The 26440-nt window shown below is 36.5% G+C and overlaps 1 protein-coding gene across 3 annotated transcripts in view; it reads right to left on the reverse strand.

Annotated features, from left to right (window-relative positions):
- DIAPH2 (diaphanous related formin 2) overlaps nt 1-26440 on the reverse strand; it is a 906095-nt gene that overhangs the window by 491665 nt on the left and 387990 nt on the right. For all 3 annotated transcript variants that reach the window (XM_023750473.1, XM_023750472.1, XM_014452154.2), the window contains one exon: nt 25109-25203. In XM_023750473.1, the coding sequence (XP_023606241.1) occupies nt 25109-25203 (95 nt within the window). The remainder of the gene's footprint in view (nt 1-25108; nt 25204-26440) is intronic.

Here is a 26440-nt window from a genome sequence, read left to right on the forward strand (position 1 = left end):
GAAAATAAATTAATCTCCAAAATAGTGAATAATAATAGAACATATATGCAATATGATTCCACTCATACAGAATTTAAAAAGAGGCAAAAGCTAAATATATATTTTAGGTATATATCCATATGTGATAAAATTATAAAGCAAAGCATGGGGATGATGAACCCAAGATTCAGAATAGTGGTTTCTTCTTGGCAGAAAGGGTAAACAATGGGCTTTATAGATATTGGGGATGTGGGCATACATGGTTACATTTTACTAATGCTACATTTTGAACTATACACATACAGCCACATATTAGTGAAGTATCCCAAATGATCTCTTTGTAAAACAGAATGCATTCTTTTGCCCTCAGGTATTCTTGATCATCCTGGGAGAGTTCACATTGTTGCCTTAAAACTTTATAGTTTGGACTTAGTCTTCTATTCATCTGATTCAATTCAATATTGATTTCTTCTGTTGAGCCAGTCAGGGCCATTTTTCAGCTGGTCATCATCATCGACATAATGACCCTTCACATTTGCAATGTCTAGACATACTCTTCTGTTTCCTTTTCCTCCACAGGCTAAGCAATAATCCCCAATGCTTAAACTCAACTATTTCAGACTTTTTTTTAAGAAAAAATAATTGTTAATGTTTTGTGGCCCCTTTTCAAATATCCCATAAAGAATTGTCAATTTAGTTTAAACAAATGAGGTAAGACACAGTCTTACATATTCATTTGTACCATAAACTAAAAATAATTAGTCAAACAAAAATTGAATAAATCCTACAACAAATCACAAATTTTGTTTGAAATATTTCCCCCTCAAAGCAGTATTCAAGTTATCTATGAAAATAGCTCATAATGTACATTTGGCCTGGGGCACCAAGTTTCTAACAGATATAAAGCCATAACAGTTTCCCTGCAATCCTCAAAAATTGATTGTTTTCCCAACTAGCGACATGTGTTAATGTTTATTTATAAACATTCATTGAACAAATTTTGCCACTACTCTACCATCAAATAAGAGCAATGAATTAGATTATATGCAGACAGAATCTGAAATATACACCAATGCCAAGTTCCAAAAAATAAAATGAGTTTTAATTATCATATATATAAGACAATATATCATTATTGGGTAATCAAATACATTTGTTATCCCATGACTTGTGTTTTGTTGCTTAGAAAGAATTTAGCACTTTGGGGAATCTTGGCTTCACTTAAGATGCAGTCCCACTCCAACGAGTCACCCCTATATGGCTACTCACTCCATCATCAACTAATGGCCCATCCTCTGAGATTGGCCCTGTTATTGACACCTGACCTGTTTGTCCTTCTGAGGAAACCTGGGCATAAGATCAGATAAGGGGAATCCATATGTACAGGATCTAAGAAAGATATTTGGGAAACATTCCCAAACTCCTGTTAGCTAAGCTAAAGCCTTCTCCAGACCTTTGGTATGTCCCCTGTCCAATGGGGAAGCATACCTTCCCATCATACACATCCCATGCAGTATCTGCTGTCTTTATATGAGTTCAGATGATCTTCATGGATTTACAGGAACCAATAACAAAAGCTTCCCTATGTGTGATACTGTTCATCACCAACAGAAACTATCTTCATCAAGAGGTAGTCACAATTTTCATTTAAAAATTATATGCAACATAAAACGTACATAAACTGGACCTAGTGGCTGCTCCCTTTGGATCCAGTGTGTCAAAAACACTGCTTGCATGCACCTTGGCTAATGGAGACCACCAATATTCCGTTGGCGGAAACACACTCCCCAAAACAGGCAGTTGAGGCTCAGGGAAACTGTATAGTTTCCTCCTCTTGGTGCTAAAGATCTTTCAGAGCAGAATAATCTAACAGGAATGTTTAGGGCCAGCAGAAATACCTAGCACTAATCATGACTCTATATAAGCATTGTTTTGATACTGTGTGGAATCACTGTGCTTATTTTCATAAAGACTTATAGTTCACTAAAGGAGATTGGGGTGGCTCTAGTAATTTTCGGAGTTCCTTGAGAGATAACACAGACATAAACAGTCAAGAAGGGGTAATCCACAAATTTGACATTAAGCTTAGCATGGACTGCTCACCCCTCAATACAGCCTACAGAAAGGGTCAGTCTAACAATTTCACAATCTCTAGTTTAAAATACCACCAAATCATCTATATATATAAAAGCCTAAGTGACTGGTCAAGCGGTCAACCGGTAGCTATGATGCGCACTAACCACCAGGGGGCAGACACTCAATGCAGAAGATTCCTCCTGGTGGTCAGTATGCTCCCACAGTGGGAGTGCCACTCAGCTGACCAATGGGCACCAGACGCAGGACTCACAGCTGGCCGCCTCAGCCCAGAGACCGTAGCGGAGTGGCAGTGAGCCTACCAAGTGGCGGCGGCGACAGGTGCAGCAGAGCCGCGATGAGCAGGAGCGGCAGGCAAGAGCAGTAGGCGGCGTTGGACTGCGGGTTTTGGCTGATCCTCGTAGGCCACACCGAGGGACCCCACTGGAGCACGAATCCGTGCAGCGGGCCTCTAGTATGATATAATATTTCTCAAATAGAACATTATAACATGTATCTGACTGGTTCTGAAAGAACTTAAGAAATGACTAAAACAGCCCAACCAGTGTGGTTCAGTGGTTGAGCATTGATCTATGGACCAAGAAGTCATGATTCAATTCCCCGTCAGGGCACACACCTGGGTTGTGGGCTCAATCCCCAATGGGGGACATGCAGGAGGCAGCCAATTGATGATGTTTCTCTCTCATCAATGTTTCTATCTCTATCCCTCTCACTTCCCCCCCTAAAAATCAACGAAAACATATATTTTAAAAAATTATCTCCCTTCCTACTTCAAAAAAATGCTTTATAATAAAATAACTAGAACAGAACACTTATGTACAGATCAAAATGTCAGCATCATATGCAAAGATCTATTTTCAAAAACTATTCCAAAAAGCTATGAACAACATAGTACATATGAACAGATAAAGAGCAAAGAGAATCATCACGATGGTATAGAAAGTAGGGAATATTTCAAGGAGTATTTCAGGATGGTATAGAAAGTAGTGAGCTTTGCGTTTAGAAGGAAATTAACAACACCTACGGGATGGAAGGACATGTGCAAAGCCCTGGAGAAAAGCAAAGGGAAGTCAGGTACAGATTATTCAAAACTTGCAGAAATTCACCAAACCTTTGCGGTTAACTAGTGATCCCCTAGAGTATATAAAATTGATTTTTAGACAGAGTGAAAGGGAGAGGGAGAGAGAGAAACATCAATGTGAGAACAAAGCATGGATCAGCTGCCTCCTGTACATCCCCTACAGGGAATCAAGCCCGCAATCCAGGCCATGTGCCCTGACTGAAAATCAAATGACTGCAACCTTCTGGTGCACAGTACAATACCCAATCAACTGAGCCACACCGGCCAGGGCTACCCCCACCGGTTTTATAGGCAAGAAATTTAAGGCTAAGACAAGTGACTTCCCAAAACCGCACAATCTGAAATCCAAACACAATGTTAATGGTATTTTAATAGACAAAAAACAACAACAAAAAAACACACACTGAAGAGTAGAAACTCCAAAGAGATGATGTAGCAATTACTCACAGCTCTCAAGAAGAAAGAAGATACCTTATTTGCTTTTCCTGAGAAGCAACTAATCTTCCAACTCTGTTCGGCTATAAGCATTAAAGAGAAATTATAAAATGAAGCCCAAAATATTTTCTCTTGTTTTTCTCACAAAGCTGTAAGACTTAATTTCATTAAAAAGACCTATCACTCTCCATCCTTCATAGTGGATAAAACAAATGATGGTCTTATTACTATTTGAACTACACTTTCACTTTACTAAAGTGCTACTTATTAATTCAGAGATGGAATCCAATGGCCCTTGTATTGCATTAAGTAAAATTAAGTCTATTTCTTGGCACCTAATTATATATTTCACAACACAAACAATAATGAATGTCAAGGAAGACATTTATAATGTCTTCTAATACTGGAAGAAGATATTTTAAAAGGATAATTTAATTTCTACTATGATTTCCGATGATAGACATTTCACACGCTGTTTAATTAGGAAACACTCTGTGGCCACTTTTTTATTCCTGTCCAACAGGAAACTCCAGAACCTAGTCACCAGCTGCATACTACATCAGAGAAAACAGAAGTCAAACAATAGGGTTAAAAAAAGAAATCCATGAACTGGGCTTTATATGGACTGAGTTGTGATCCCATGTTGGCTGTGTGACAGAAACTTCTTTAAGCCAGTTTCTCTTTCCATGAAATAAGGAAGATGAATAAGATAATTTATACATTTTATTTCAGCCTTAACTTTTGATGGTCTCTAATTCTATGATCAAGATACAAAGACAAAATTAAATTTGAGTACAGTGAGTAGTTTGGAAGAGAATGGTCATACCTTAGCAAACACCTAATAGAGATGACAGGTTCCCATGAATGGAAGACAAAGAAAAAGATCTTTTAAGTATTCCACCGGGAATCATATCTGCTCTCATCCGTATGTTTTCTTCCATTTCTTTTTTTTAATACTTTTTTGTTGATTTCAGAGAGGAATGTAGAGGAAGAGAGAGATTGAAACATCAATGATGAGAGAGAATCATTGATCAGCTTGACCCCCTACTGGGGATCAAGCCTGCAACCCGGGCATGTGCACTTGGCCGAAATTGAACCTGGGACCCTTCATTCTGCAGGCCAATGCTCTATCCACAGAGCCAAACCAGCCAGGGCTTCTTTCTACCATTTCTACCATTACCTGCTTGTAATCTTTCATGTAAAGCCAGACCTCTACAGGTTACACCCATCTCACAAGTGTCCCCATTCCTGCATGTCATACAGCAAACCCATCTTCCTATTTCTGGCCAATCATAAACACTGCTGAAGCCACACTTTAGCACTGTCAGATAAGTTTATTAGCCCCTACATATTAATTATCTTTTGTGAGCCTTTAGAACAAATACCCAATGTAGATATTATAACTAATTAGTCAGAATGGATCACACCATTTCTGATTAACTCTTTAATATGACAAGCTCACCTACCACCAAGACTTTAGACAAAGTCACATCCTTATTCTCAGTATTTTGATTTGGACAAAATACTATTTACTAATACTCAAACTAAAATATCAATTTCATTCATAATGGATGTTAATAATTTTATAAATCCATGATTTCACATATTCTAAATGATGTAAATGTAAAATATATGACTCTAATATTAAACATACTAAAATAAAACAATCCTAAACAAATAAAATATAGAAATATGTTATCTACCTGAAATATTTTCTGATCATTTTTTCTAAGAACCTCAAATTATGATGGGGGGAAAGGAGACCTATGTAATACTTTCAACAATAAAAAATTTAAACACTCTCCCCAAAAAAGAACCTCAAATTATGATAGCCTTATTTCATGCTTAGTAATAGTACAAACATTAAAAACTAAATTTTACAACACTAAAAAGAAGACATGAGTAACTTATAACAAATTCAATAACACATTAAAATTGTGGAAAACAATTGGTGGGTAATGTTCTATTTCACTTATTCAAGTGGAATATTAAAAACATACAAAACACTAAAAATATTAAAAGATTTTAGTAACATTGGAGAGTCCTCATTCTCACCTATCAAAGTCCCCCAAAGTCACCTCCACTGACTACTTTTGTGGTAATTCAAGTATATTTGTCCACTTGGAAGATGATACATTTCCCTTTGCAGCATGCAAATGAACAGAAATACAAAATAAGGGATGCGATGTAAAGTGCCACAGAGGTAGAAGAGAGGTTTCTGAATCATCCTCTCAAAAACAGGAGACTATTCCTAGACTGTTCTACTATTCCTTTGTCCCTACTTGATATCTCTATTTCTGGGATTCTAGACAGTGTAGAGAAAGGAAGAAGCCCCAAGAGAATTGTCGCCCTGCTGATAACGCTTTCCATTAACATAGAAAACTGAGTGCTGACTATTCAACTAAAAGTTTCAAAGAAAATATCTGAAAAATACCAACCCTAACTGAATGGATCTCACTCATTCCCAAAGACATTTGTTTTGTGCCTACCGCGTGACCAACACCGTGCTAGAGGTTCACATGGTTAGTAAATGGCAGAGTTGGGATTCAGACCCAGCTTTCTGAACCCAAACCGGAAGTTCTCCCTATATTACTTGACTTACCTAAATGATATATCAAAAATAATAAACATAAGGTTCTTACAATGATATAAAGTAGATTGATCAACATTACTAAATTGTTTATATAAAGAAAACCACCTACTATATGATTAAGGAAAAAATCAACTCACACTACTGACTGCCTGTATTCCCAATTGAAAAATAATTATGGTCTATATTTTCAATAATTCTTGACGAGGGGTATTTGCAATTTAAACTTAACTATGTTTCTGGAAAAGAGATTTTGTAAACACATGGAATCGTTTTGTCTTGTTTTTTGCCTATATTAATCAAATGTCCAAAACCTCTGTCCCGAAGTTTCTAACACAGAAAATAAAAGCAAATGCTTGGAAGCTTATTAGATTCTGAAACTTTACTACTTATATTTCAGAAATAAAAGTAATTCTGAAGCCAGTGGTAATCAGCCAGGGACACTTTTGCCTGCGAGGGAACATTTGTCACTGTCTGAAGGCATTTTGGGTTGTCACAACTGGTTATGAGAGGCTGCTACTGGCATCTAGTGGGTAGAGGCCAACGATACTGCTAAACACCCTGCAATGAACAGGACAGCACTCCACAAAAAAAGAATTACTGGTTCCAAAATGTCAATCCTGCCAAAGATGAGGAACCCTGCCTTAAGTACCTGTCAAATACTTTAGAAAATTTATATATTGTGTAATATTTAAGACATACAAAACTATATACATAAGACAATGACTCTATGTGCCTACTACTGAGCTTAATAAATAAAAAGTATCAAACTCTCTTGTGCATTCCTTCCTGATTGCTTCTCTAAAATATGTTTTAAAGAAATTAGGTAAGATATCTATCATGTGCCCAGCCAGTGTGGTGCAGTGGTTGAGTGTCGACCCATGCACCAAGAGGTCGCCCATTTGATTCCCAGTCAGGACACATACCAGGGTTTCAGGCTCGATCTCCAGTAGGGGGCATGCAGGAGGCAGCCAATCAATGATTCTCTCTCATTATTAATGTTTCTCTCCCCCTCTCCCTTCCTTTCTCTCTAAAATCAATAAAAACATATATTTTTAAAAAAATCCATCATGTTATATATATATATTATACTGTGTTAAAATATGCCATAGCATGTTAACTATAGTATCATATGTTAAATTATACTGTAAGTATCATATGACTTTAATAGATTTGCGACTAGGCACATTTCTACTTGACAAAGGAGATCTAGAATTATAATGGAACTTTGTAAAAACCATATGGTAAGAAAATACTTATTCCTTGTATATAGAAAGGAATGTTTTGATTAGTTTACTCCCTGACTAGTACATATCAGAGAAGAAGTGGTTTTACAGATATAATCAATTATAAAGAACTTATAATTTACATGACTAACCAATGATCTTTAGATTCAAATCAAATTTATATAATAGAAAAAAAGAGTAGGAAGATAGTAGAAAAAGATGATGTAGTTGTTCTCCATCTCAGTTTGTTTCATCGAGGGAGTTGGAGCCTAGACACTTTGCCCTCCATTTTTTGGGGTTCAGGAACTGCTGCATTTTGTCCAGAGGTAGCAACACAACTACAAGTTAGAGTAGGAGTTTGAGTCTAACCTTGCTTTTCATTTCCTAGTTCAGGGTTCTGGAAGTCTATGTGAGGAAAATGAGGGCACTTTCAAAGTTATATAATTGCAAAGGAATTCCTGGTCTACCCAAAACATCACCTCTCTTCAATAGACCCAATAAATCCGTACAGTATGAAAGAACCAGAATTGTAATGAAGTATTACTATGGCTTAAAGTCTATCAGACAGTATAAAATATGATATTCTGAGGCCACATCTTGTGCAACTACTAATAAGACTTATGTTTTGTTCAAAGTGCAAGTTGGTAATTTTTTTGCATTTTTAAAATGTTTTTAATAACCCCATTAGTACAAGAAAAATTTATTGTTCAAAACTGCTTTTCCTTTCTTTGTTAAACGTGTGGTATTATGGTGGACAACACCACAAGCAGTGATGGTGACAAATAAAATAGTACAAATCAACAAAAGACAGAGGGGATAAAAATAAGCAGCCATCACAGTTGCTTGGAATAGGTCTGATCTGAACAACAGACTGAAAGTAGCAAACAAGGGTGAAAGAAAACTTCAGTAAAGAAAAGTCACAGAAAAATAAAATCACTCAACCAGTTAGAAGCAAAAGATGAAAAAGAACAGCAGCTCATGGATAAAAGTACTTTTAGACAGCAGTACGTTTGCCACAAAATAATTATTTATTCCATCATGATGAGAAATGGGCAAGAAATGTTTTATGATTGCTGCTGTCATTGCTAATGTTTCATGTTCCCTAGAGAATTATGAAAATGAGCGTGGTGAATATGAGTTGTTATTTAAGAGAAAAAATGTTTCCAAATTCTACAATACTAATGCCATTATAGCCTTAATTGATATACTTGTATTCTTCTAGTGCATGAACACATGCAGACTCACAGCCTGCATAAAATACAGATGGTCGATAGCCGCGCAAATAGATCAATGATTACAAAGATGGATAGAGGAGACAAAAACGAGCTCTACTATTACACATGCATGAACTTCCTGACTATAAGAATAATTATACTCTAGAACTGGTTAATTGAGGGAAGTTGAAGAATCTTTTTTCCCTGCAGAATCGATAGATACCCATCTATCTTTGATGACTTAGGAGTAGCCTTGTCTGGAATCGAGGGAATGGATTCAATGACCTTTGCTTCATTCTCATCATTTTGTCAGAACCCAGTAATAAGTTATAGAGATCATATAAATCTATTTTGAGATGTAAAATAACATTTCGAAAAACATCATGCTGTGGCTACTGGCAGACCACACACATTGGGTTCAGAGCTGAATACTTGCAAGTGTTTCAGAAAAGTAATAACGCCACTGTAAGTGGAAATTAACAGGGTGGGGGAGCGCAAGCTGGACAATTCCCAGGCAGGTATTGCAGAAACACATCTATGGAGCGATTTCTGTAGTTTCCAGCTATGAGGGAAATACCCTAGACTGCAGCGGTTCTCAACCTGTGGGTCACAACCCCTTTGGGGGTCGAATGACCCTTTCACAGGGGTCGCCTAAGACCATCGGAAAACACATATATAATTACATATTGTTTTTGTGATTAATCACTATGCTTTAATTATGTTCAATTTGTAACAATGAAATTGGGGGTCACCACAACATGAGGAACTGTATTAAAGGGTCACGGCATTAGGAAGGTTGAGAACCACTGCCCTAGAGCTGTATTTCACCAAGGGGTTATTATTAAGAAAGATTAGTGTCTTTTATTTAAAAATTATTTAAAATGAGAGAAAGGAAAAAAGGGAAGTTAACAAAATTTTTTTAAAAAAGGAAGGAGGGATGAGAGAGAGGGAGGGAGGGAGACAAGGAAAAAGGAAAGGTCAGAAAAACTGAAGAAGATTGAGGGGGAGCAGAAAATAGGGCACTAGACAGTTACATGACCAGTAGATGCAGCTGTCCCTTAAAAATAAGGGAGACAGCCCTGGCCAGTGTGGCTCTGTTGGTTGGGCATCCCATGCACCCAGAAGGTGCTGGTTCAATTACCGGGCAAGGCACTTGCCCAGGTTGCTGGCTCGATCTCCAGGAAAGGGTGTGCAGGAGGCAGCCAATCAATGTTTCTCTCTCATCTATGTTTCTCTCTCAATAGAAATCAATTAAAAAACACATATTTAAAAAATCAATTAAAAACATATTTTTTTAAAAAGGGAGACAGATACCAAAAACAATAAATGGAATACTTGCTTAAGGAATACAGGTGTCTGGCATGTTGCATGGTTTCTTTTTAAAAAGAACTACATGAAAATAACTATTTAAACTAACTCACTGTAATTCAGAATATGAAAAGTAGCATTTCCCCTGATCTTATTCTCTCATTCATCCCTCCTTAAACATCTGCGCTGGCTTTTGTGACATACCTGTACCTGGCACCTCCCTGAAGTTGGCTCCCTTTATTCTGATTTATCTGCCACCATCCATCCCCTCACCCTGTGTGGTCTCCAGTGATGTAGTCCACCTTCCATCTGTCACTTTTTTCACAATCAACCTCAAGAATTTCTTTGGTCTTTATACTCCAACAATCACTTATTTGCAAATGACTCCAAATATCCTTATTTTCAGTCCTACTCTCTATTCTCACTTCCAATACATACCCTAAGATAATGTATCCATAAAATATTTCTCCTCTGCCCAGTAATGATTTTCTCTCCCACCTGATTTGCCGCTTTTTGTTAATAGTACAACCATTCAATATATCACCAAGATTTTTCAATGAGTCATTTTTTAAGCTCTCATTCACCCACCTTCACTTGTTTCCTCTAACCCCAAATATATTTTAATGCTTCATTATAATTATACTTGAAATTACAATTACCTCCCTATCTCTAATCTCTTTTCACCAAGCCAACTGGCATACTGCAGCTACAGTAATCTTCCTAAACGCATGTTTGTCCATGTTCAAACTCAGCCACTTGGTGTCCAAGTTGTCCATTGGGGATCAACAAGTATGATGCTTATAGCGGCTAGGAATGATTCAGAGTGGGTAAAATGCACTGGGGGATGGCAGGGCCTGTGGCAAACGGGACAGCATATGACATTTAAATTCCACCATTTAAGCACTACAAAGGCCAAAGAAAACATATTATGGTTCATTAATTTGTGATTTCTATGCCTCTACAATATGACCCCAATCAATTTTTATATGCTTTCTCATTAGTGCCACTCTACATGACTTCTGAGCTATTCCAGAATACGAATATTTTCTTTTACATGCCCCTGCCTTTGCCCATCGGTCCCTGATCCTACTCATCTCTAACTGAATCTTAATAGTGCTTCAAAGTCCAGCTCAAGTTCTACTTGTTCCAGGAAGACAACCTAACCACAGCCTACCCTAGCCTTTATTTTTTTAGAGCAGTATTCGGTTCATAGCAAAATTGAGCAGCAAGTACAAAGAGTTCCCATATATTTCCTGCCCCTATACATATAGCATCTATCAACATCCCCAACTAGAGAGTGGTACATTGGTTAACAATTAATGAACCTACACTGACATGTCAATATTGCCCAATGACCATAGTTTTACATTAGGGTTCACTCTTCTTGTTGTAGATTGTATGAACATATATCCACCATTCTAATATCATACAGAATAGTTTCACTGCCCTAAAAATTATCTCTGCTCTGCCTACTAGTATTCATCCCGCCCTCCCCACTAACTACTGGCAAGCACCGATCCTTTCAAATGAATCTTCTAAGTCATTTAACTGGGAAACTTTTCTTTTTAAAAAATGTTCTCCAGTTTCATTCATATATAACAATATATAACATTGTGTAAGTTTAAGATATACAATGTGATGACTTAATAAATTTATATATTGCAAAATGATTACCACCATAACCTTAGTTTACACATTCATCACCTCACAGTCATATAATTTTTTTCTTTATTCTAGTGAGGACTTTTAAGATTTATTCTTAGAATCTTTCAAATATGCAATGCTGCACTATTAAATCCAGTCACCATGTTGTATGTTACATCCCAGAACTTATTCATTGTATAGCTGGAAGCTGTATCCTTGGACCACTTTCATATATTCTCTCTCCCCTTTCCCCCACCCTTGCAAACCATCAATCTACTTTCTGTTCTTCTAAGTTCATTTGTATTTTTAATTCCATATATAAATGAGATCATACATTGTCATTCTCTGACATTTTTCACTTAAAATAATGCCTTCAGGGTTCAGCCATGTTATCACAAATGACAGGGTTTCCTTCTTTTATATGGCTCCATGTTGCAGTGTGTGTGTGTGTGTGTGTGTGTGTGTGTGTGTGTACACCACTTCTTTATCCATTTGTTGTTACCATGTCTTGGCTGTTGTAAGAAAATGCTACAATGAATATTAGCATGTAGATAATTCTTTGATATAGTGATTTTATTTCCTTCAGAAATATATCTAGAAGTGGAATTCCAGGATCATATGGTAGTGCTATTTAAATTTTTTTAGAAATCGCCATATTCTTTTCCATAGTAGCTGTACCAATTTACATTCCCACCAATTATACAAGGATTCCTTCTCTCCACATCCTTGTCACCACTTATCTCATCTTTTTTATAATAGCCATTCTAATAAATATAAAATGGTATCTCATTGTAGTTTAGATTTGCATTTCTCTGAGGGATACCAAGAACCTTTTCATGTACCTGTTGGGCATTGGCATATCTTCTTTGGAAAAATATCTATTCAAGTCCTTTGCCCATTTTAAATCAGATTATTTGGTTTTCTGCTCTTGAGTTGTATGAGTTGCTTATATATTTTGGATATTAACTGATTAACAGATAAGTAGTTTGCAAATTTTTTCTCCCATACTGTAGGTTGCCTATTCACTCTGTTGGTTATAGTTATGTCCCGTGCTGTAAAGAAGGCTTTCAGTTTAATGTAGTCCCAGTAGTTTACTTTTACTTTTGTTGCTTGTAATTTTGGTGTCATATTAAACACACACACACACACACACACACACATTGCTAAGACCAATGTCAAGGAACTTTTTCAGTGTTTCCTTCTAGGAATTTTTTTTTACTTTTAATTTCTTTATTGATTAAGGTATTACATATGTGTTCTTATCCCCCCTTAACCCCCCCACTCATGCCCTCACCCCCCTGTTGTCTGTGTCCATTGGTTAGGCTTATATGCATGCATACAAGTCCTTCTAGGAATTTTAGGGTTCCTGGTCTTTTAAATCTTCAATCCATTTCAAGTTAATTTCTGTAAGTGCTATAAGACAGGGGTTCAGTTTCATTATTTTGCATGTGAATATACAGTTTCCCAACACCATTTATTGAAGAGACTATCCTTTTTCCCATTCAGTATGCTTGGCTCCTTTGTGAAATAGCAGTAGACCATACATGTGTGGATTTATTTCTGGGCTCTTGATTCTTTTCCTTTGCTCTACGCACAATACTGCTTTAATTACTAGAGGTTTTTAAAATATAGTTTGATATAAAAAAAAGTATGTGGCTCCATTTTCGTTCTCTCTTGAAATTGTTTTGGCTTTTCATGGCTCTTTGTAGTTCCATCTGAATTTTAGGATTATTTTCCCTATTTCTGTAAAAAAGTGCCAGTGGAATCTTGATACAGTTTGCCTGGAATCCATAGATGGTACTAAGTAGTATGAACATTTTAACAAAGTAATTCTTCAAATTCATAAATATGAAATATCTTTCCATTTATTTTTGTCTTCTTCAATTCCTGCCATCAATATCTTAAAGTTTACAGTGTACAGATATTTCACCTCCATAATTAAATTTATTACTAAGTATTTTATTGTTCTTTATGCTATTGTGAAACTGTTTTCCTTATTTCTTTTACAGATATTTTGTTGTTAGTGTACAGAAACACAGATTTTTTTATATTTATTCTTGTATCCTATAACTTTAGGAATTTACTAGTTCTAACAGTTATACAATGAAGTCTAGATTTTCTATATAATAAATCATGTCATCTACAAACAGAGAAAATTTTATTTTTTCCTTTCCAATTCAGATGCCTTTTATTTCTTTTCTTTTTGTGAATACTCTGGGTAGGACTTCTACTACTAGTTTGAAGAGGATGGTAACAGTGGCCACCATTTATTGCTCCTCATCTTTGCAGTGGTTCTCAACCTTGGCTGCCATTAGAATCACCTGGGAATCTTGTTAAAATCCTGATTTCTGGGCCTCATCCTCCGGAAATTCTGTTTCTTTGTTACTAATGTTGTGGCCCCACCCCATAACAAAGAAACAGAATTTCCAGAGGATGAGGCCCAGAAATCAGGATTTTAAAAAGATTCCCAGGTGATTCTAATGTGCAGCCAAGGTTGAGAACCACTGTCTCAGAGTCAAAGCTTTCCACTCTTCAGCAAGTGTATAATGTTAGCTGTGGGTTTATCGTATGTGGCCACTGATATGTTGAGGTATATCTTTCTATACTCAGCTTTTATCATGAATGGATGCTGAATTTTGTCAAAGGCTTTTTCTGCATTTATTTCGATGATCATATGAGTTTTAGCTTTCATTCTATTACCGTGATGTATCCCATTTATTGACTTATGTATGTTGAACCATCAGAGATTAGTGCCATTTGCTCATGGTGTATCACCCTTTTAATAAACTCTTGAATTCAATTTTCTCGTTGTTGTTGATGGATTTTGCATCTATATTCATCCGGTATAATGGCCTGCAATTATATTCTTTCTTGTATTTATCTGGTGTTGGTAAGGCTGATCTCATAATATGAGTTTGGGAGTATTCCTTACTCTTCAATTTTTTGGAAGTGTTTCAGAAGGATTGGTGTTTATTCTTTTGTAAATGTTTGATATAATTCACCAGTGAAACCATCTGATCCTAGACATTCCTTTGTTAAAAGTTTTTTCATTAATGCTTCAATCTCCTAGTCATTACTGATATGTTCATATTTTGTATTTCCTAGTGATTTAGTCTTGTTAGGTTGTATGTTGCAAGAAATTTATCCATTTCTTTTAGGTTGTCTAATAATTTTGCATATAATGTTTCATACTAGTCTCTTATGATCCTTTGTACTTCTGTAGCATCAGTTGTAATGTCCCCTTCTTCATTTATAATATTATTTATGTGGGTCCTCTCTCTTGTCTGTCTTGGTTATTGTAGCTAAAGGCTTGTCAATTTAATCTTTTGAAAAAAACAACTATTAGTTTTGTTCATCTTTTCTATTGTTTTTCTGTTCCCTATTTCATTTATTTCTACTCTAATCTTTATTAGTCCTGTCCTCTACTAACTTCGGGTTTACTTTTTTCTTCTTTTTCTCCTTCCTTGAGATATTAAGTGAGGTTGCTTATTTATTTGAGATATATTTTCCCCGTGATGTGTGTATTCCTGTAAACTTCTCTGTTAGAATTGCTTTTATTTCATCCCATAAGTTTGGGAATGGTGCATTTCTATTTTCATTTCTTTCATCACATTTTACTTCCTTTTTTCCCCTCTTTGATCCATTAGTTGTTCAGAAGTGTGCTGCTTAATTTCCAAGTAAGTATATGTTTCCCAGCTTTTCTCCTGTTACTGATTTCTAGTCCCAAACCACTGAGATCAGAAAAGATATTTGATTTCAATCTTAAACTTTTCATATGGTTTATCTTAGAGAATGGTCTGTATACACTTGAGAAGAATGTGTATTCTGCTGCTGTGGGATGGAATGTTCTGTATGCATATGTTAGCTTGTACAAATCCACTGTTTCCTTATTCATTCTCTATTTGGATGCTCTATCCATTATTGAAAGTGGAGTATTACAGTTCCCAATTATTACTTTATTGCTTTTTATTTCTCCTTTTAGTTTTATTAGTGTGTACTTTATATACTGACATTTCCAAATGTTGGGTATATAAATATTTATAATTATTATATCTTCCTCACAAATTGATCCTTTTATCATTTTATAATCACTATTTATTTTGACCTTTTTTTATTTACTTAAAGTCTATTTTGTCTGATAAAAGAGATAGCAACCACCGATTCCTTTTGGTTACCCTCTGCTTGAAATATCTTTTTTCATCCCTTCACTCTCAACCTATGTGTGTCCTTAAAGCTAAAGTGAGTCTTTTGTAGACAGTATATCATTGGATCTTGGAGTTTTTTTTAAATCAATTCAGCCAATTTATGTCTTTTGATTGGAGGAATTAATCCAGGAATTAATTCATTTACTGTATTTTCTGTGTATAAGATGCCGCCATGTATAAGACACTGCCCACTTTTCCAACCCTAAATTAAGAAATTAGTATTTTAAACATTTTACTGGTTTTCCTCTTAAGGCCTACTTCTTTTTTGGCATCATAATGAGTTGTTCTTGTTTTCTCCACTGTCTGATAATACACTCAGTGGGAGGAGGTCCAAATTGTCTCTCTGCAGCTCTATTTCCATGCTCTTTTGCATAGCTGATTACATTCAGTTTGACTTTTGCAGAGTAAGACAATCGCTTACTCGTATTTATCTTTTTATTTTTTGATATCTTTATGGGCTCAGAAAGCTCTGGTCCCTGTTACATCTGTGCACTCTCCACCTCCTCCTCCAATTACGGCATCAGCTGACGTCAGTAACAATAAGGCTCATGATTGGAGGAAGCCTATTTGACAAGGTATGGGCAGCTATGCACACACGTGGCTCCCTCCTTGGCTGACTTCCCTGTATAAGACGCCCCTCGATTTTCAGTCTAACAATTTTAGGAATAGTCTTATAAACGAGAAAATACAGTACAAATTTCCTAATGCCTTTTGTTAATCATTGACTGGCTGCCCCCCACTGGGGATTGAGCCTGCAACCCTGGCATGTGCCCTGACTGGATATCGAACCATGACCTCCTGGTTCATAGGGCGATGCTCAACCACTGAGCCACACAGGTTGGGCTATAATATCCTATTTTAAGTTGATAAACAACTTCAATAGTATACAAACACATTATAATTTTACTCCCCCATCTCACATTTTAAGTTATTTTTGGTTATTGATATTATAATTTACATCATTTTTATATTCTGGCCTAATAACAGAATGTTGTAGTTATGGTTAATTTTAATATATATTTTTTACTTTTAAACTAAAGCTGTAAGTGAATTAAACAGCATTACAATATTAATAAATTTCAATTTGAATATATACTGGTATTTATCATTACCAGTGAGTTTTACACATTCATAGGTTGTTATGATTTTTTTCTTTATTGATTAAGGTATTGCATATGTGTCCTTATCCCCCCATTGCCCCCCACCCCCCACTCATGCCCTCACCGCCCCCTTGTGTCTGTGTCCATTGGTTAGGCTTATATGCATGCATACAAGTTTTTTGGTTGATCTCTCCCCCTTAACCCCACCCTCCCCTGCCTTCCCTCTGAGGTTTGATGGTCTGATCGATGTTTCTCTGTCTCTGGATCTGTTTTTGTTCATCAGTTTATGTTGTTCATTATAATCCACAAATGAGTGAGATCATGTGATATTTATCTTTCTCTGACTGGCTTATTTAGCTTAGCATAATGCTCTCCAGTTCCATCCATACTGTTGCAAATGGTAAGGATTCCTTCTTCTTTTTTTTTTTACAGCAGTGTAGTATTCCTTTGTGTAGATGTACCGCAGGTTTTTAATCCACTCATCTGCTGATGGGCACTCAGGCTGTTTCCAAATCTTAGCTATGGTAAATTGTGCTGCTATGAACATAGGGATGCATATATCCTTTCTGATTGGTGTTTCTGGTTTCTTGGGATATATTCCTAGAAGTGGGATCACTGGGTCAAATGGGAGTTCCATTTTTAACTTTTTGAGGAAACTCCATACTGTCTTCCATAGTGGCTGCACCAGTCTGCATTCCCACCAGCAGTGCACGAGCGTTCCTTTTTCTCCACATCCTCGCCAGCATTTGTCATTTGTTGATTTGTTGATGATAGCCATTCTGACAGGTGTGAGATGGTACCTCACTGTCGTTTTGATTTGCATTTCTTGGAAGATTAGTGACTTTGAGCATGTTTTAATATGTCTCTTGGCCTTCCTTATGTCCTCTTTCGAAAAGTATCTATTTAGGTCCATTGCCCATTTTTTTTATTGGGTTATCTTCCTTTTGTTAAGTTATATGAGTTCCCTGTAAATGTTGGAGATTAAACCCTTATCAGTGATAATATTGGCAAATATGTTCTCCCATGCAGTGGGCTTTCTTGTTTTGCTAATGGTTTCTTTTGCTGTGCAGACACTTTTTATTTTGATGTAGTTCCATTTGTTTATTTTCTCTTTAGTTTCCATTGCCCTAGGACCGTGATGGCGAACCTATGACACGCGTGTCAGAGGTGACATGTGAACTCATTTTTTTTGGTTGATTTTTCTTTGTCAAATGGCATTTAAATATATAAAATTAATATCAAAAATATAAATCTTTGTTTTACTATGGTTGAAAATATTTAAAAATTTCTATATGTGACACGGCACCAGAGTTAAGTTAGGGTTTTTCAAAATGCTGACACGCCGAGCTCAAAAGGTTCGCCATCACTGCCCTAGGAGCTGTTTTGGTGAAGAAATTGCTTCGGCATATGTCTGAGATTTTGCTGCCTCTGGATTCCTCTAATATTTTTATGGTTTCCCATATTACGTTTAAGTCCTTTATCCATTTTCAGTTTATTTTTGTGTATGGTGTAAGTTGGTGTTCTCTTCATTTCAGCGTGAACAATACTTTGTAAATTTTCTTGTACTATAGGTCTCCTGGTAATCTTTCTTTTCTTTGAGAAAATCTTTACCTTTTCTTTATTTTTGAAGGACAGCTTTTCCATGTGTAGTAGACTTGGTTGACAGTTTTTTTTTCTTTTAATATTTTTATATATCATCTCATAATCTCCTTGCCTGCACTATTCTCTTGAGAGAGAAATTTGTTGATGGTCCTCAAGGCTTTCTTCACTCTTTTTCATTCTTTATTTATTTTACTGGATAATTTAAAAAGACCTATCTCTCAGTTCATTCAGACATTCTTCCGCTTAATAGAGTGTGATATTAAATCTCTCTATTGAATTCTTCAGTTCAGTCAACTTTAGGATTTCTGTTTGGGTTTTTTTTTATGGCTACAATATCTTTGTTGAACTCATTTTGTTCACCCATTGTTTTCCCATTTGTGTTTAGCTGTCTTTCTGTGTGTTCCTGTAGTTCACTGAACTCCTTTAAGAAGATTATTCTGAATTCTCTTTCAGAAAATTCATAAACCTCCAAATTTTTAGGGTCAGGTGTTAGTCTTTATTATTTTTCTTGGTTGTGCCATTTTTACCTGATTCTTTGTGATTTTTGACACCTTAAAATAGTATCTGCGCATTTGATTAAGTGGTTTCATTCTTCCAGATTTTACATGTTTGCTTCAGCATGTAAAGACCTCCACTTGTCAACTCACCTTGGGGTACTGGCATGGGGACAAGTAGGAATTATTATCATGACGAGGTCATTGCCTATTATCTGAGGTCAGACAGGGTGGGTTCCGCATTCTAGCCTGGGCCTGCTGGCTGGGTTCCGCATTCTAACAGGGCCACTGGGTAGACCCCCAAGGCCATTGGGGGCTACTGGCTGTGTTCCTTGGTCAGACAAGTCTACTAGGTGGGTTCTACAATCACCTCTGGTCATGTGAGGTCACAGGCTGTGTTCCCAGGCAGATAGTACCACAGGTTGGACTCTGCCATTAGGCAGGGTTATGGTCTGGGTTCTGCAATTTCTCTTGGTTAGCGTGGGCCTTAGGCTGTGCTCCCTGAATGAATGGTGCTGCTGGCTGGACCATGTTCAGTTGGGGCCATAGGCTTTTCCCTGATGTTGGGCTGGCCCTCTGACTGGGCTTCACAATCAGGTAAGCCACTGAATGTGCTCCATGGTTGGGCAAGAACACTGATGAGCTCTCTGGTTGAGAGGGGCCTCCATCTGTACCCAGGTAGAGCCACAGGGTATAGTCCATAGTTGGGCATAAAACTGGTTGTGCTCACTGCCTGGGAAAGGCTATAGGCTGGACTGTGTCTTGGTGTTAGTGTAGGTTGGGCTCTGAAGCTGCCCAAAATCACTGTTCAGGCATCTTGGTTATGCAGGACCAGAGTGCATGCTCAATAGTTGGGCAGGGTTGTAGGATGGACTTCACAGCTACCTGGGTTCTCTGGCCAGGCTTCTTGACCAGGTGAGACTACAGGCTATGATCAGCATGTGTGAAGGACTATAAATTAGCTCCCTGTCTGGGGATGACAGCAGAACAGGCTCCATGGCTGGTACAGCCATTGACTGGGGACTCGAATCAGGTAGAACTGCCAACTGAGCTCCCTGGATAGATGGGGTCATCAAAGTAGCTCTGAGGATGGGCAGAGTAATAGGCTGGGATCTCTTCTCAAGCAGTCCTGAAAGCAGTAATGTGGTCAGCCAATATCTTAGTGATGGTTTCTCTATGCCCCATGCCCTTTTCTCCATCTATTTCTGATCCTCAATGGTCAGGCTCCACAGTTTCTGCCAATGAATGTCCATGAGGCGAGACCTGAGTGGGTCTTCCAGGAAGCATCCCATAATGTTGGTCTAGTTGGATGTCCACCTAGGGTTCTCTCTTTCCACTGGAGAAGCCATAGGCCCATGAAGGCCCTCCTGGTGCAGCACTCTGCCAGATTGGGGAGGGGCAATATGGTCAGAATGTAGCTGAACCTCTTACCCTTCTAATGCAGTCCTTCTTGGTCTCTCTAGTTTAGGAGGGTGCATTTGAATCAACCCTAGGTCTGGGATTTTTATAATGGTGTCCTTTCTATGGATAGTTGTGAGGGGGAACTGAAGTTGAGAATGACTCATACCTACCATCTTGATTGGGAAACTTTCCTGTTCTAATTTCTAACCTTTTTGTTTGTGCCATGAACCCTTTATACCAGTTTATAGATCCGTTCTCCATAGAGAATAAATATATAGAAATAAAAAACAATTATATTGAAATATATATCAACATATTCAAAAAATAAGTTGTGATATCATGGATGTGCTTCTTGCTTAAAGCATTCAAAAATAAGATCTAGTGGCAGCTTTAATAACTAGTATAATTTTGAAGTAGTAATGACTACAAACAATACTTCGAGATATCTACGACAAATTTAATGTGATATGAAAAAATATTTATTACTTCTATTAGTGACAAAGTTAGAGATACTGATAATATTACTTTGGTATATTGCCCACATTGTTAATCAAATGAAATGTGAAATATCAGTTACAAGTAAAAGAAAATAGGATGCAGTATTGTTCACATCCAAATTCAGGAGCCCTGGAATTTTCGCAACGAGTCCCCAAAGGGGGCTGTGAACCCCTGGTTAGCAACCCCTGCTTTACAAATATCTTTGCAAGTTATTCTGCAACATTATTATACTACCGTCTCTGTTAACCATATTTTTTCTGCATATACTTTGTGAATATGACCACAAACTCCCTACCAACATGAATTTCCACAGCATTTAAGAATCATTTATAAGCAATAATGTTCCAAAATAGAGCATACTTTTATTTTTCCCTTAAGGCTTTAATTAACTTTTTGAAACTCTTAGTTTCATTTCTTTGTCAATGTTCTATATGTAAGTATGTCTACAAATATTTAATTTTTACCACTGATATCCTAAAATCACTAACTGGTCTTAGATTTTTCTCTCAATAGATCAAATTAAATTATCCTGAAGCAGATTTTCAAAGATGAAGTGACCCTACAAATCACCTAAATTTAGTGCACATTATTTGGAACTAACTCATAACTGCATCTATTAAAAGCTCCTCAATAATTTCAGGATATGATTACTTTTAAGTGTTTCTATGTGCTGTAAGTAGTTTCGGACATTTCAACTTCTTCCACATTGTAAACTCAGTTTCTAATTTAGACTTAGATATTTTTAAATAGAAGAGATATTAGTATTTTTATTTATTAATAACCTTAAAACTTGAGCTTGATCTTGCTAATTTTTATTTTATTTTACTAAGACATTTATCCTGCCAGACAACTAATAGAGTTTAGTTATTTGGCAGGAAAAGCCTATTGACCCACACTAGGAGAGAGAATACTGGTGTTAATTCCAGTCCCTCGAAAGTAATGTGTCCTTAATTGTTTTTTGTTGTTTTGTTGTTATGAGGAGACAACCACGCCACATGAGCAACAAACTACGTTTATGCATGGATGGAGCTGAGCACTGTAATCAACTAGAGCTTACAACAAAGTTAATCTGATGATACATATTTAATGTTATGCATTATCGATGTGCTACATGGTAATTAGACATAAATAGCAAACAGCTCCGATGAATGGCAAATTGATATTACTTTTGCATCACTGAAGCCAATGTTTCTGGGATGGGATGGAGAAGGAGACACTGGTGATTCTAATCTTTCTTCTTTCTGAGGGTGCGAGCACTCTTTTGGGTGCTGGAAACTGAAATAATTGTTTCAACCCAGGAACTTCCTGCTTACCGGAAGATACTGAGACATTTGATTGGTCTGGATAAACGCAACATTAACTTCAATAACCCAGGTGAGTTACTCACCAGTTGTGCCTTGTATGTATCCAAGCAGTGCAATTCCAATCATGCATACTAGTAATTTGTATGTTAAATTGTTTTCTACTACAATCATAACTAAGAAAATGAGTTTTGATTGAGAAGGCGAAGAAATGAGAGAAAATTATAGAGTATCTGGCAATGATTGAGAAGGAAAGCAGTCTGGGGTGGGGAAAGAAAAAGGCCTCAACAAAAAGCAGGCACAAAATTGGTGGGGCAAAGGATACAATGGGGTAAAACATACAAATATGTGAAAACCAGTAAGAGATAGAAGCTTAGAAAAGGGAAGGGAGATCTAGAAAAGAGGAAGAGACAAGACAGGCTCAGAGGAAGCCACATACAGCAAACAGGAACTGCATGGAAGCACAGGGATGCACAAAAGAATCCTGGCAGGATCAGCACTTGGTGATTCTCCTTCACTCACCTTCCCAGAGTACAATCTAATAATAATGTGATTTCTTAAGCAGTTGTTTTGTCATGATGGATAAGATTAAGCCCACAAATTCAACAATTTAGACATAATTTACTACCATCTCTAAATTATAAGCAATTCATTCCTCCCAACTCGATCAATTTAAAGAGAGAAACAACTTTATATTATTTATGCTACAAAAATTCCAGGTAATACATTTCTATAGACACATGTTAAAAACTTGTTGCATAGTAAAGGGACACTTATAGCGACAATCTTTCTCTTCTTACATTCCCTAAAGAGGTGAAAACATGACTTAAAAATAGTTTTTAATGTTGCCAGGAAATAAATACCACAGTAGCATTCCGCATATTTACATTATTTATTTACCAAGGCATATGAAGAAAAAACTACACAGTTTTAATGGGTAGAATAAATGACTAAATTGATTAATTCTTCAAAATATGGTTCTATTTTACTATACTTGGGTTATACAGAAAAAAACTAGAAAGCTTCAATTATTAAGTAGGGGTCAGATATTTGTGTGATTTTTTATAATTTAAATGTAAACTTCCAATTGAAAAAAAAAGAGAACTAAGTCACATTTAGGCTTAATGCTGTCCTCATTCTGACTAGTGCACAGAGAAGCATGGGACTAAGGAGGACAGGAGACATGTGCTCAGCTCTGCATTTCCACTCACAGAACTATGGACTTGCTAGTTGCACAGAGAAAAACAGTTTTCTAAAAAGTTTTCTAAAAATTTTACCACAAGGGGATTTTTACTGAGAATAATATACTGAGTGTGTCATGATAATGAAGAGCTTATATCAACTGACTAAACCTTACTCCTATAGAAAGTGAACATATTTAAAACATATGCATAAGGTAAACTGTAATACAAGCCTCCACTACGAAATGAAGGAACGGTAAACAATAACATAAACAGAGCCACTTTAAAACAGAGCCAGAGCTGCCATGTCAGAGAAACTGGCTTGTACATCTCATGCCTTAAATCTTCCAGATGTTAAAACAGGGCAAAATAACCTTTGGATTGGCCTAAGCAACCTTGTGCCTTGAAAAATACGTGTTTGCAAAGATAACAAGAAAGCAATTATTATGATTACTGGACTGATGACTACTGGATTAACAAAATAGCCAAAACAACAACAACAAAAACAACAAAAAACACTGTTTAGAATTAACACCACTATGTTTGTTTGTTATCTGTACCAAAAGAAATGCCTTCCTCTAGTAATGCAATTATTCTCCTTCCCTTTTCTCATAAACACTTATTGCTTTTGTCTCCAAACTGGAACACCAGTTGAGCTTCTGCCTGAATCAGTGTTTCCAGAATAGCTATTCTTAGTGATCTCAAATAAATACTTGTTTGCCTCTCACTTTGAAAGGTCTTTTACTTTTAGGTTAACAGAAATTCCATATAGACACAACCTGCTCAAATGACAAACACTGGTTCTCTGAGATTTAGAGACAGTCTGAGGAAGATATGGCACAATTATGACAGCATAAACTACCAGTCTTCTTAAAATCAAAGCAAATGGCATGGCTCAACAACAAACAACAAAAAACTACAATGACTGCCTTTCTACAGCAAATCTCTGCAGTGTTTCTTCCTAGAAATTAAAACAGATAGGGGCAGACATACCAAGAATTCTAATAATATGTTAGATTTCTAGAATAAAGCACTTTTTGGATGAAATCATCACAGTGGCCCTGTGATCTCAGATGACAATGCAGAGATAAAGCAAGCCAAACCTGTCTGCCCACAGGAGGCAGAATAATAGACTAGAAAGAGCAATGGTTTTAGAGTCATGACAGACAGACATTGTTCTGAAGCCCAGCTCTGCTACTTTGCCCCTTACCAGCTATGTGACATGTGGCGATCTCTCTAAGCCTCAGTTTCCTTATTTGGGAAATGAGGATGTTAGTACTGATCTCATAAGATTGCTGTAGGAGTCAATGAAATGAAATATATCAAATGCTTGGCACAATGCCCAGCATACGTTCAGTGCCGAACAAAGGATAACTTTACCATTTACCCACTGATCCTGAGCAAGCTATTTAACCTGTTGGCCTCTTCTCTTTTACATCCATAAAATGATAATAACGATATCTACTTTACAGAGTCACTATGATGATGACGTATATGCAATTTTCTGTATAGTGAATAATAGGGAATGATATGTCTACATATGCATAAACTTAAATTAAAAAAACACACGTCTAATAAATGGGAGAAATAGAACCTAGATCTTCTATGTTAAGTCCTCTGACTATCAACACAGCTAGATACTCCTGACTGTATAATCCAAATATAGAAGAATATTTCCTTACAACTCCATTCTAGAAGACAGCAACGTAGGAATACCTGTGAAAATGAATTTTAAAAGGAAAATATGCAAGTTACCTGAATTAAGGCTTCAGTCAACAAGTCTTCATTGACCTCCAAAATAATGTTTTTTATATCTTCATATGGCATACGATATGATCCAAGGAAGATAGCTAAAATAAAAATAGGGTTTATTAAAAACAGAACAGCATAAAAATTTTAACATCCTAATAAATACCTGATTCCCATTTCATAGACTTGAAACATGAAAATTCTGTAACTAATATTAATTTACAGAGTTATGAACAAACAAAAGTACCTCCCATTCAAAGTACTACACTGCTACACTCATAAACACTCATTGCCTTTGTCTCCAAACTGGAATGCCAGTTGAGCTTCAACCAGTAATAGGTAAAATGGCTTATTATCACAGGCTCTAATGTTTACAGCTAACATATTTATATACAAAATAAAATTCATACTAATAGTCGTGACAACTACATGTTTATGCATTGTAGATTGAGCTGACACAAAATGACCCATGAAAAGTTAGAGATTTGATTTCAAATGGGCCTTTTAATTCAAAGTAGAACTCAGTGTGGAGATTGTCAGATGCATCCAACACAGTACTTCTCAAGAATGACAATAAAGTAACCAAATACAAGAAAAGCATATCAAGTTATATAGCATTTCTCCTATATAGGAAAAAATTAAAGGGTCTGAACATCATTGCTCTCTGCATTCCTGCTGACATTCACGTGCTACACTAATAGTTGCTTTATATGTTGAATCACAATTTCCCTTGTCAACATCTTCTTAATTAAATACATATTCTGTCATATTGAAATAATTCAATAAATTATACCCAGAAAAGCTTATGCTTACTCAGAAAGTATTTTTAAATAATACATTATACTTTAGCCTCCACTACACATACCTTTGAAAGAACATTTGTTTGTTCTTATCACCAGAACAAGAATATATTCCTAAGAATTTTTTTCATGTAAAGGTCCCTATGACTTCTCTGGCACATAAAAAAAAATCCTTACTGTCTAGGTACATTATTACCTAGATGTAAACACCAAGTGGGATCTCCATAATCAAAATTAATAATGTTGACAGATATCAACTAGCAATTAAGATAATACTGTGTTTAAAAAAACACACAACACTAAACATCCACCTTATAAAGAAAATGTACTACTGGCAGGTGTGGCTCAATTGGGTGAGCGCTGATCTGTGCACCAAGAGGTCAATGGTTAAATTCCTGGTCAGGGCACATGCCCAGGTCATGGGTTGGATTCCCAGTAGGGTGTGTTGCAGGAGGCAGCTGATTGATGTTTCTCTCTCTCTTTCTCTCTCTCTCTCTCTCTCTCTCTCTCTCTCTCTCTCTCTCTCTCTCTCTCCCTC

Source organism: Myotis lucifugus, unplaced genomic scaffold (genome assembly GCF_000147115.1).
Source record: "Myotis lucifugus unplaced genomic scaffold, Myoluc2.0 scaffold_13, whole genome shotgun sequence".
NCBI classification, from domain to species: Eukaryota; Metazoa; Chordata; class Mammalia; order Chiroptera; family Vespertilionidae; genus Myotis; species Myotis lucifugus.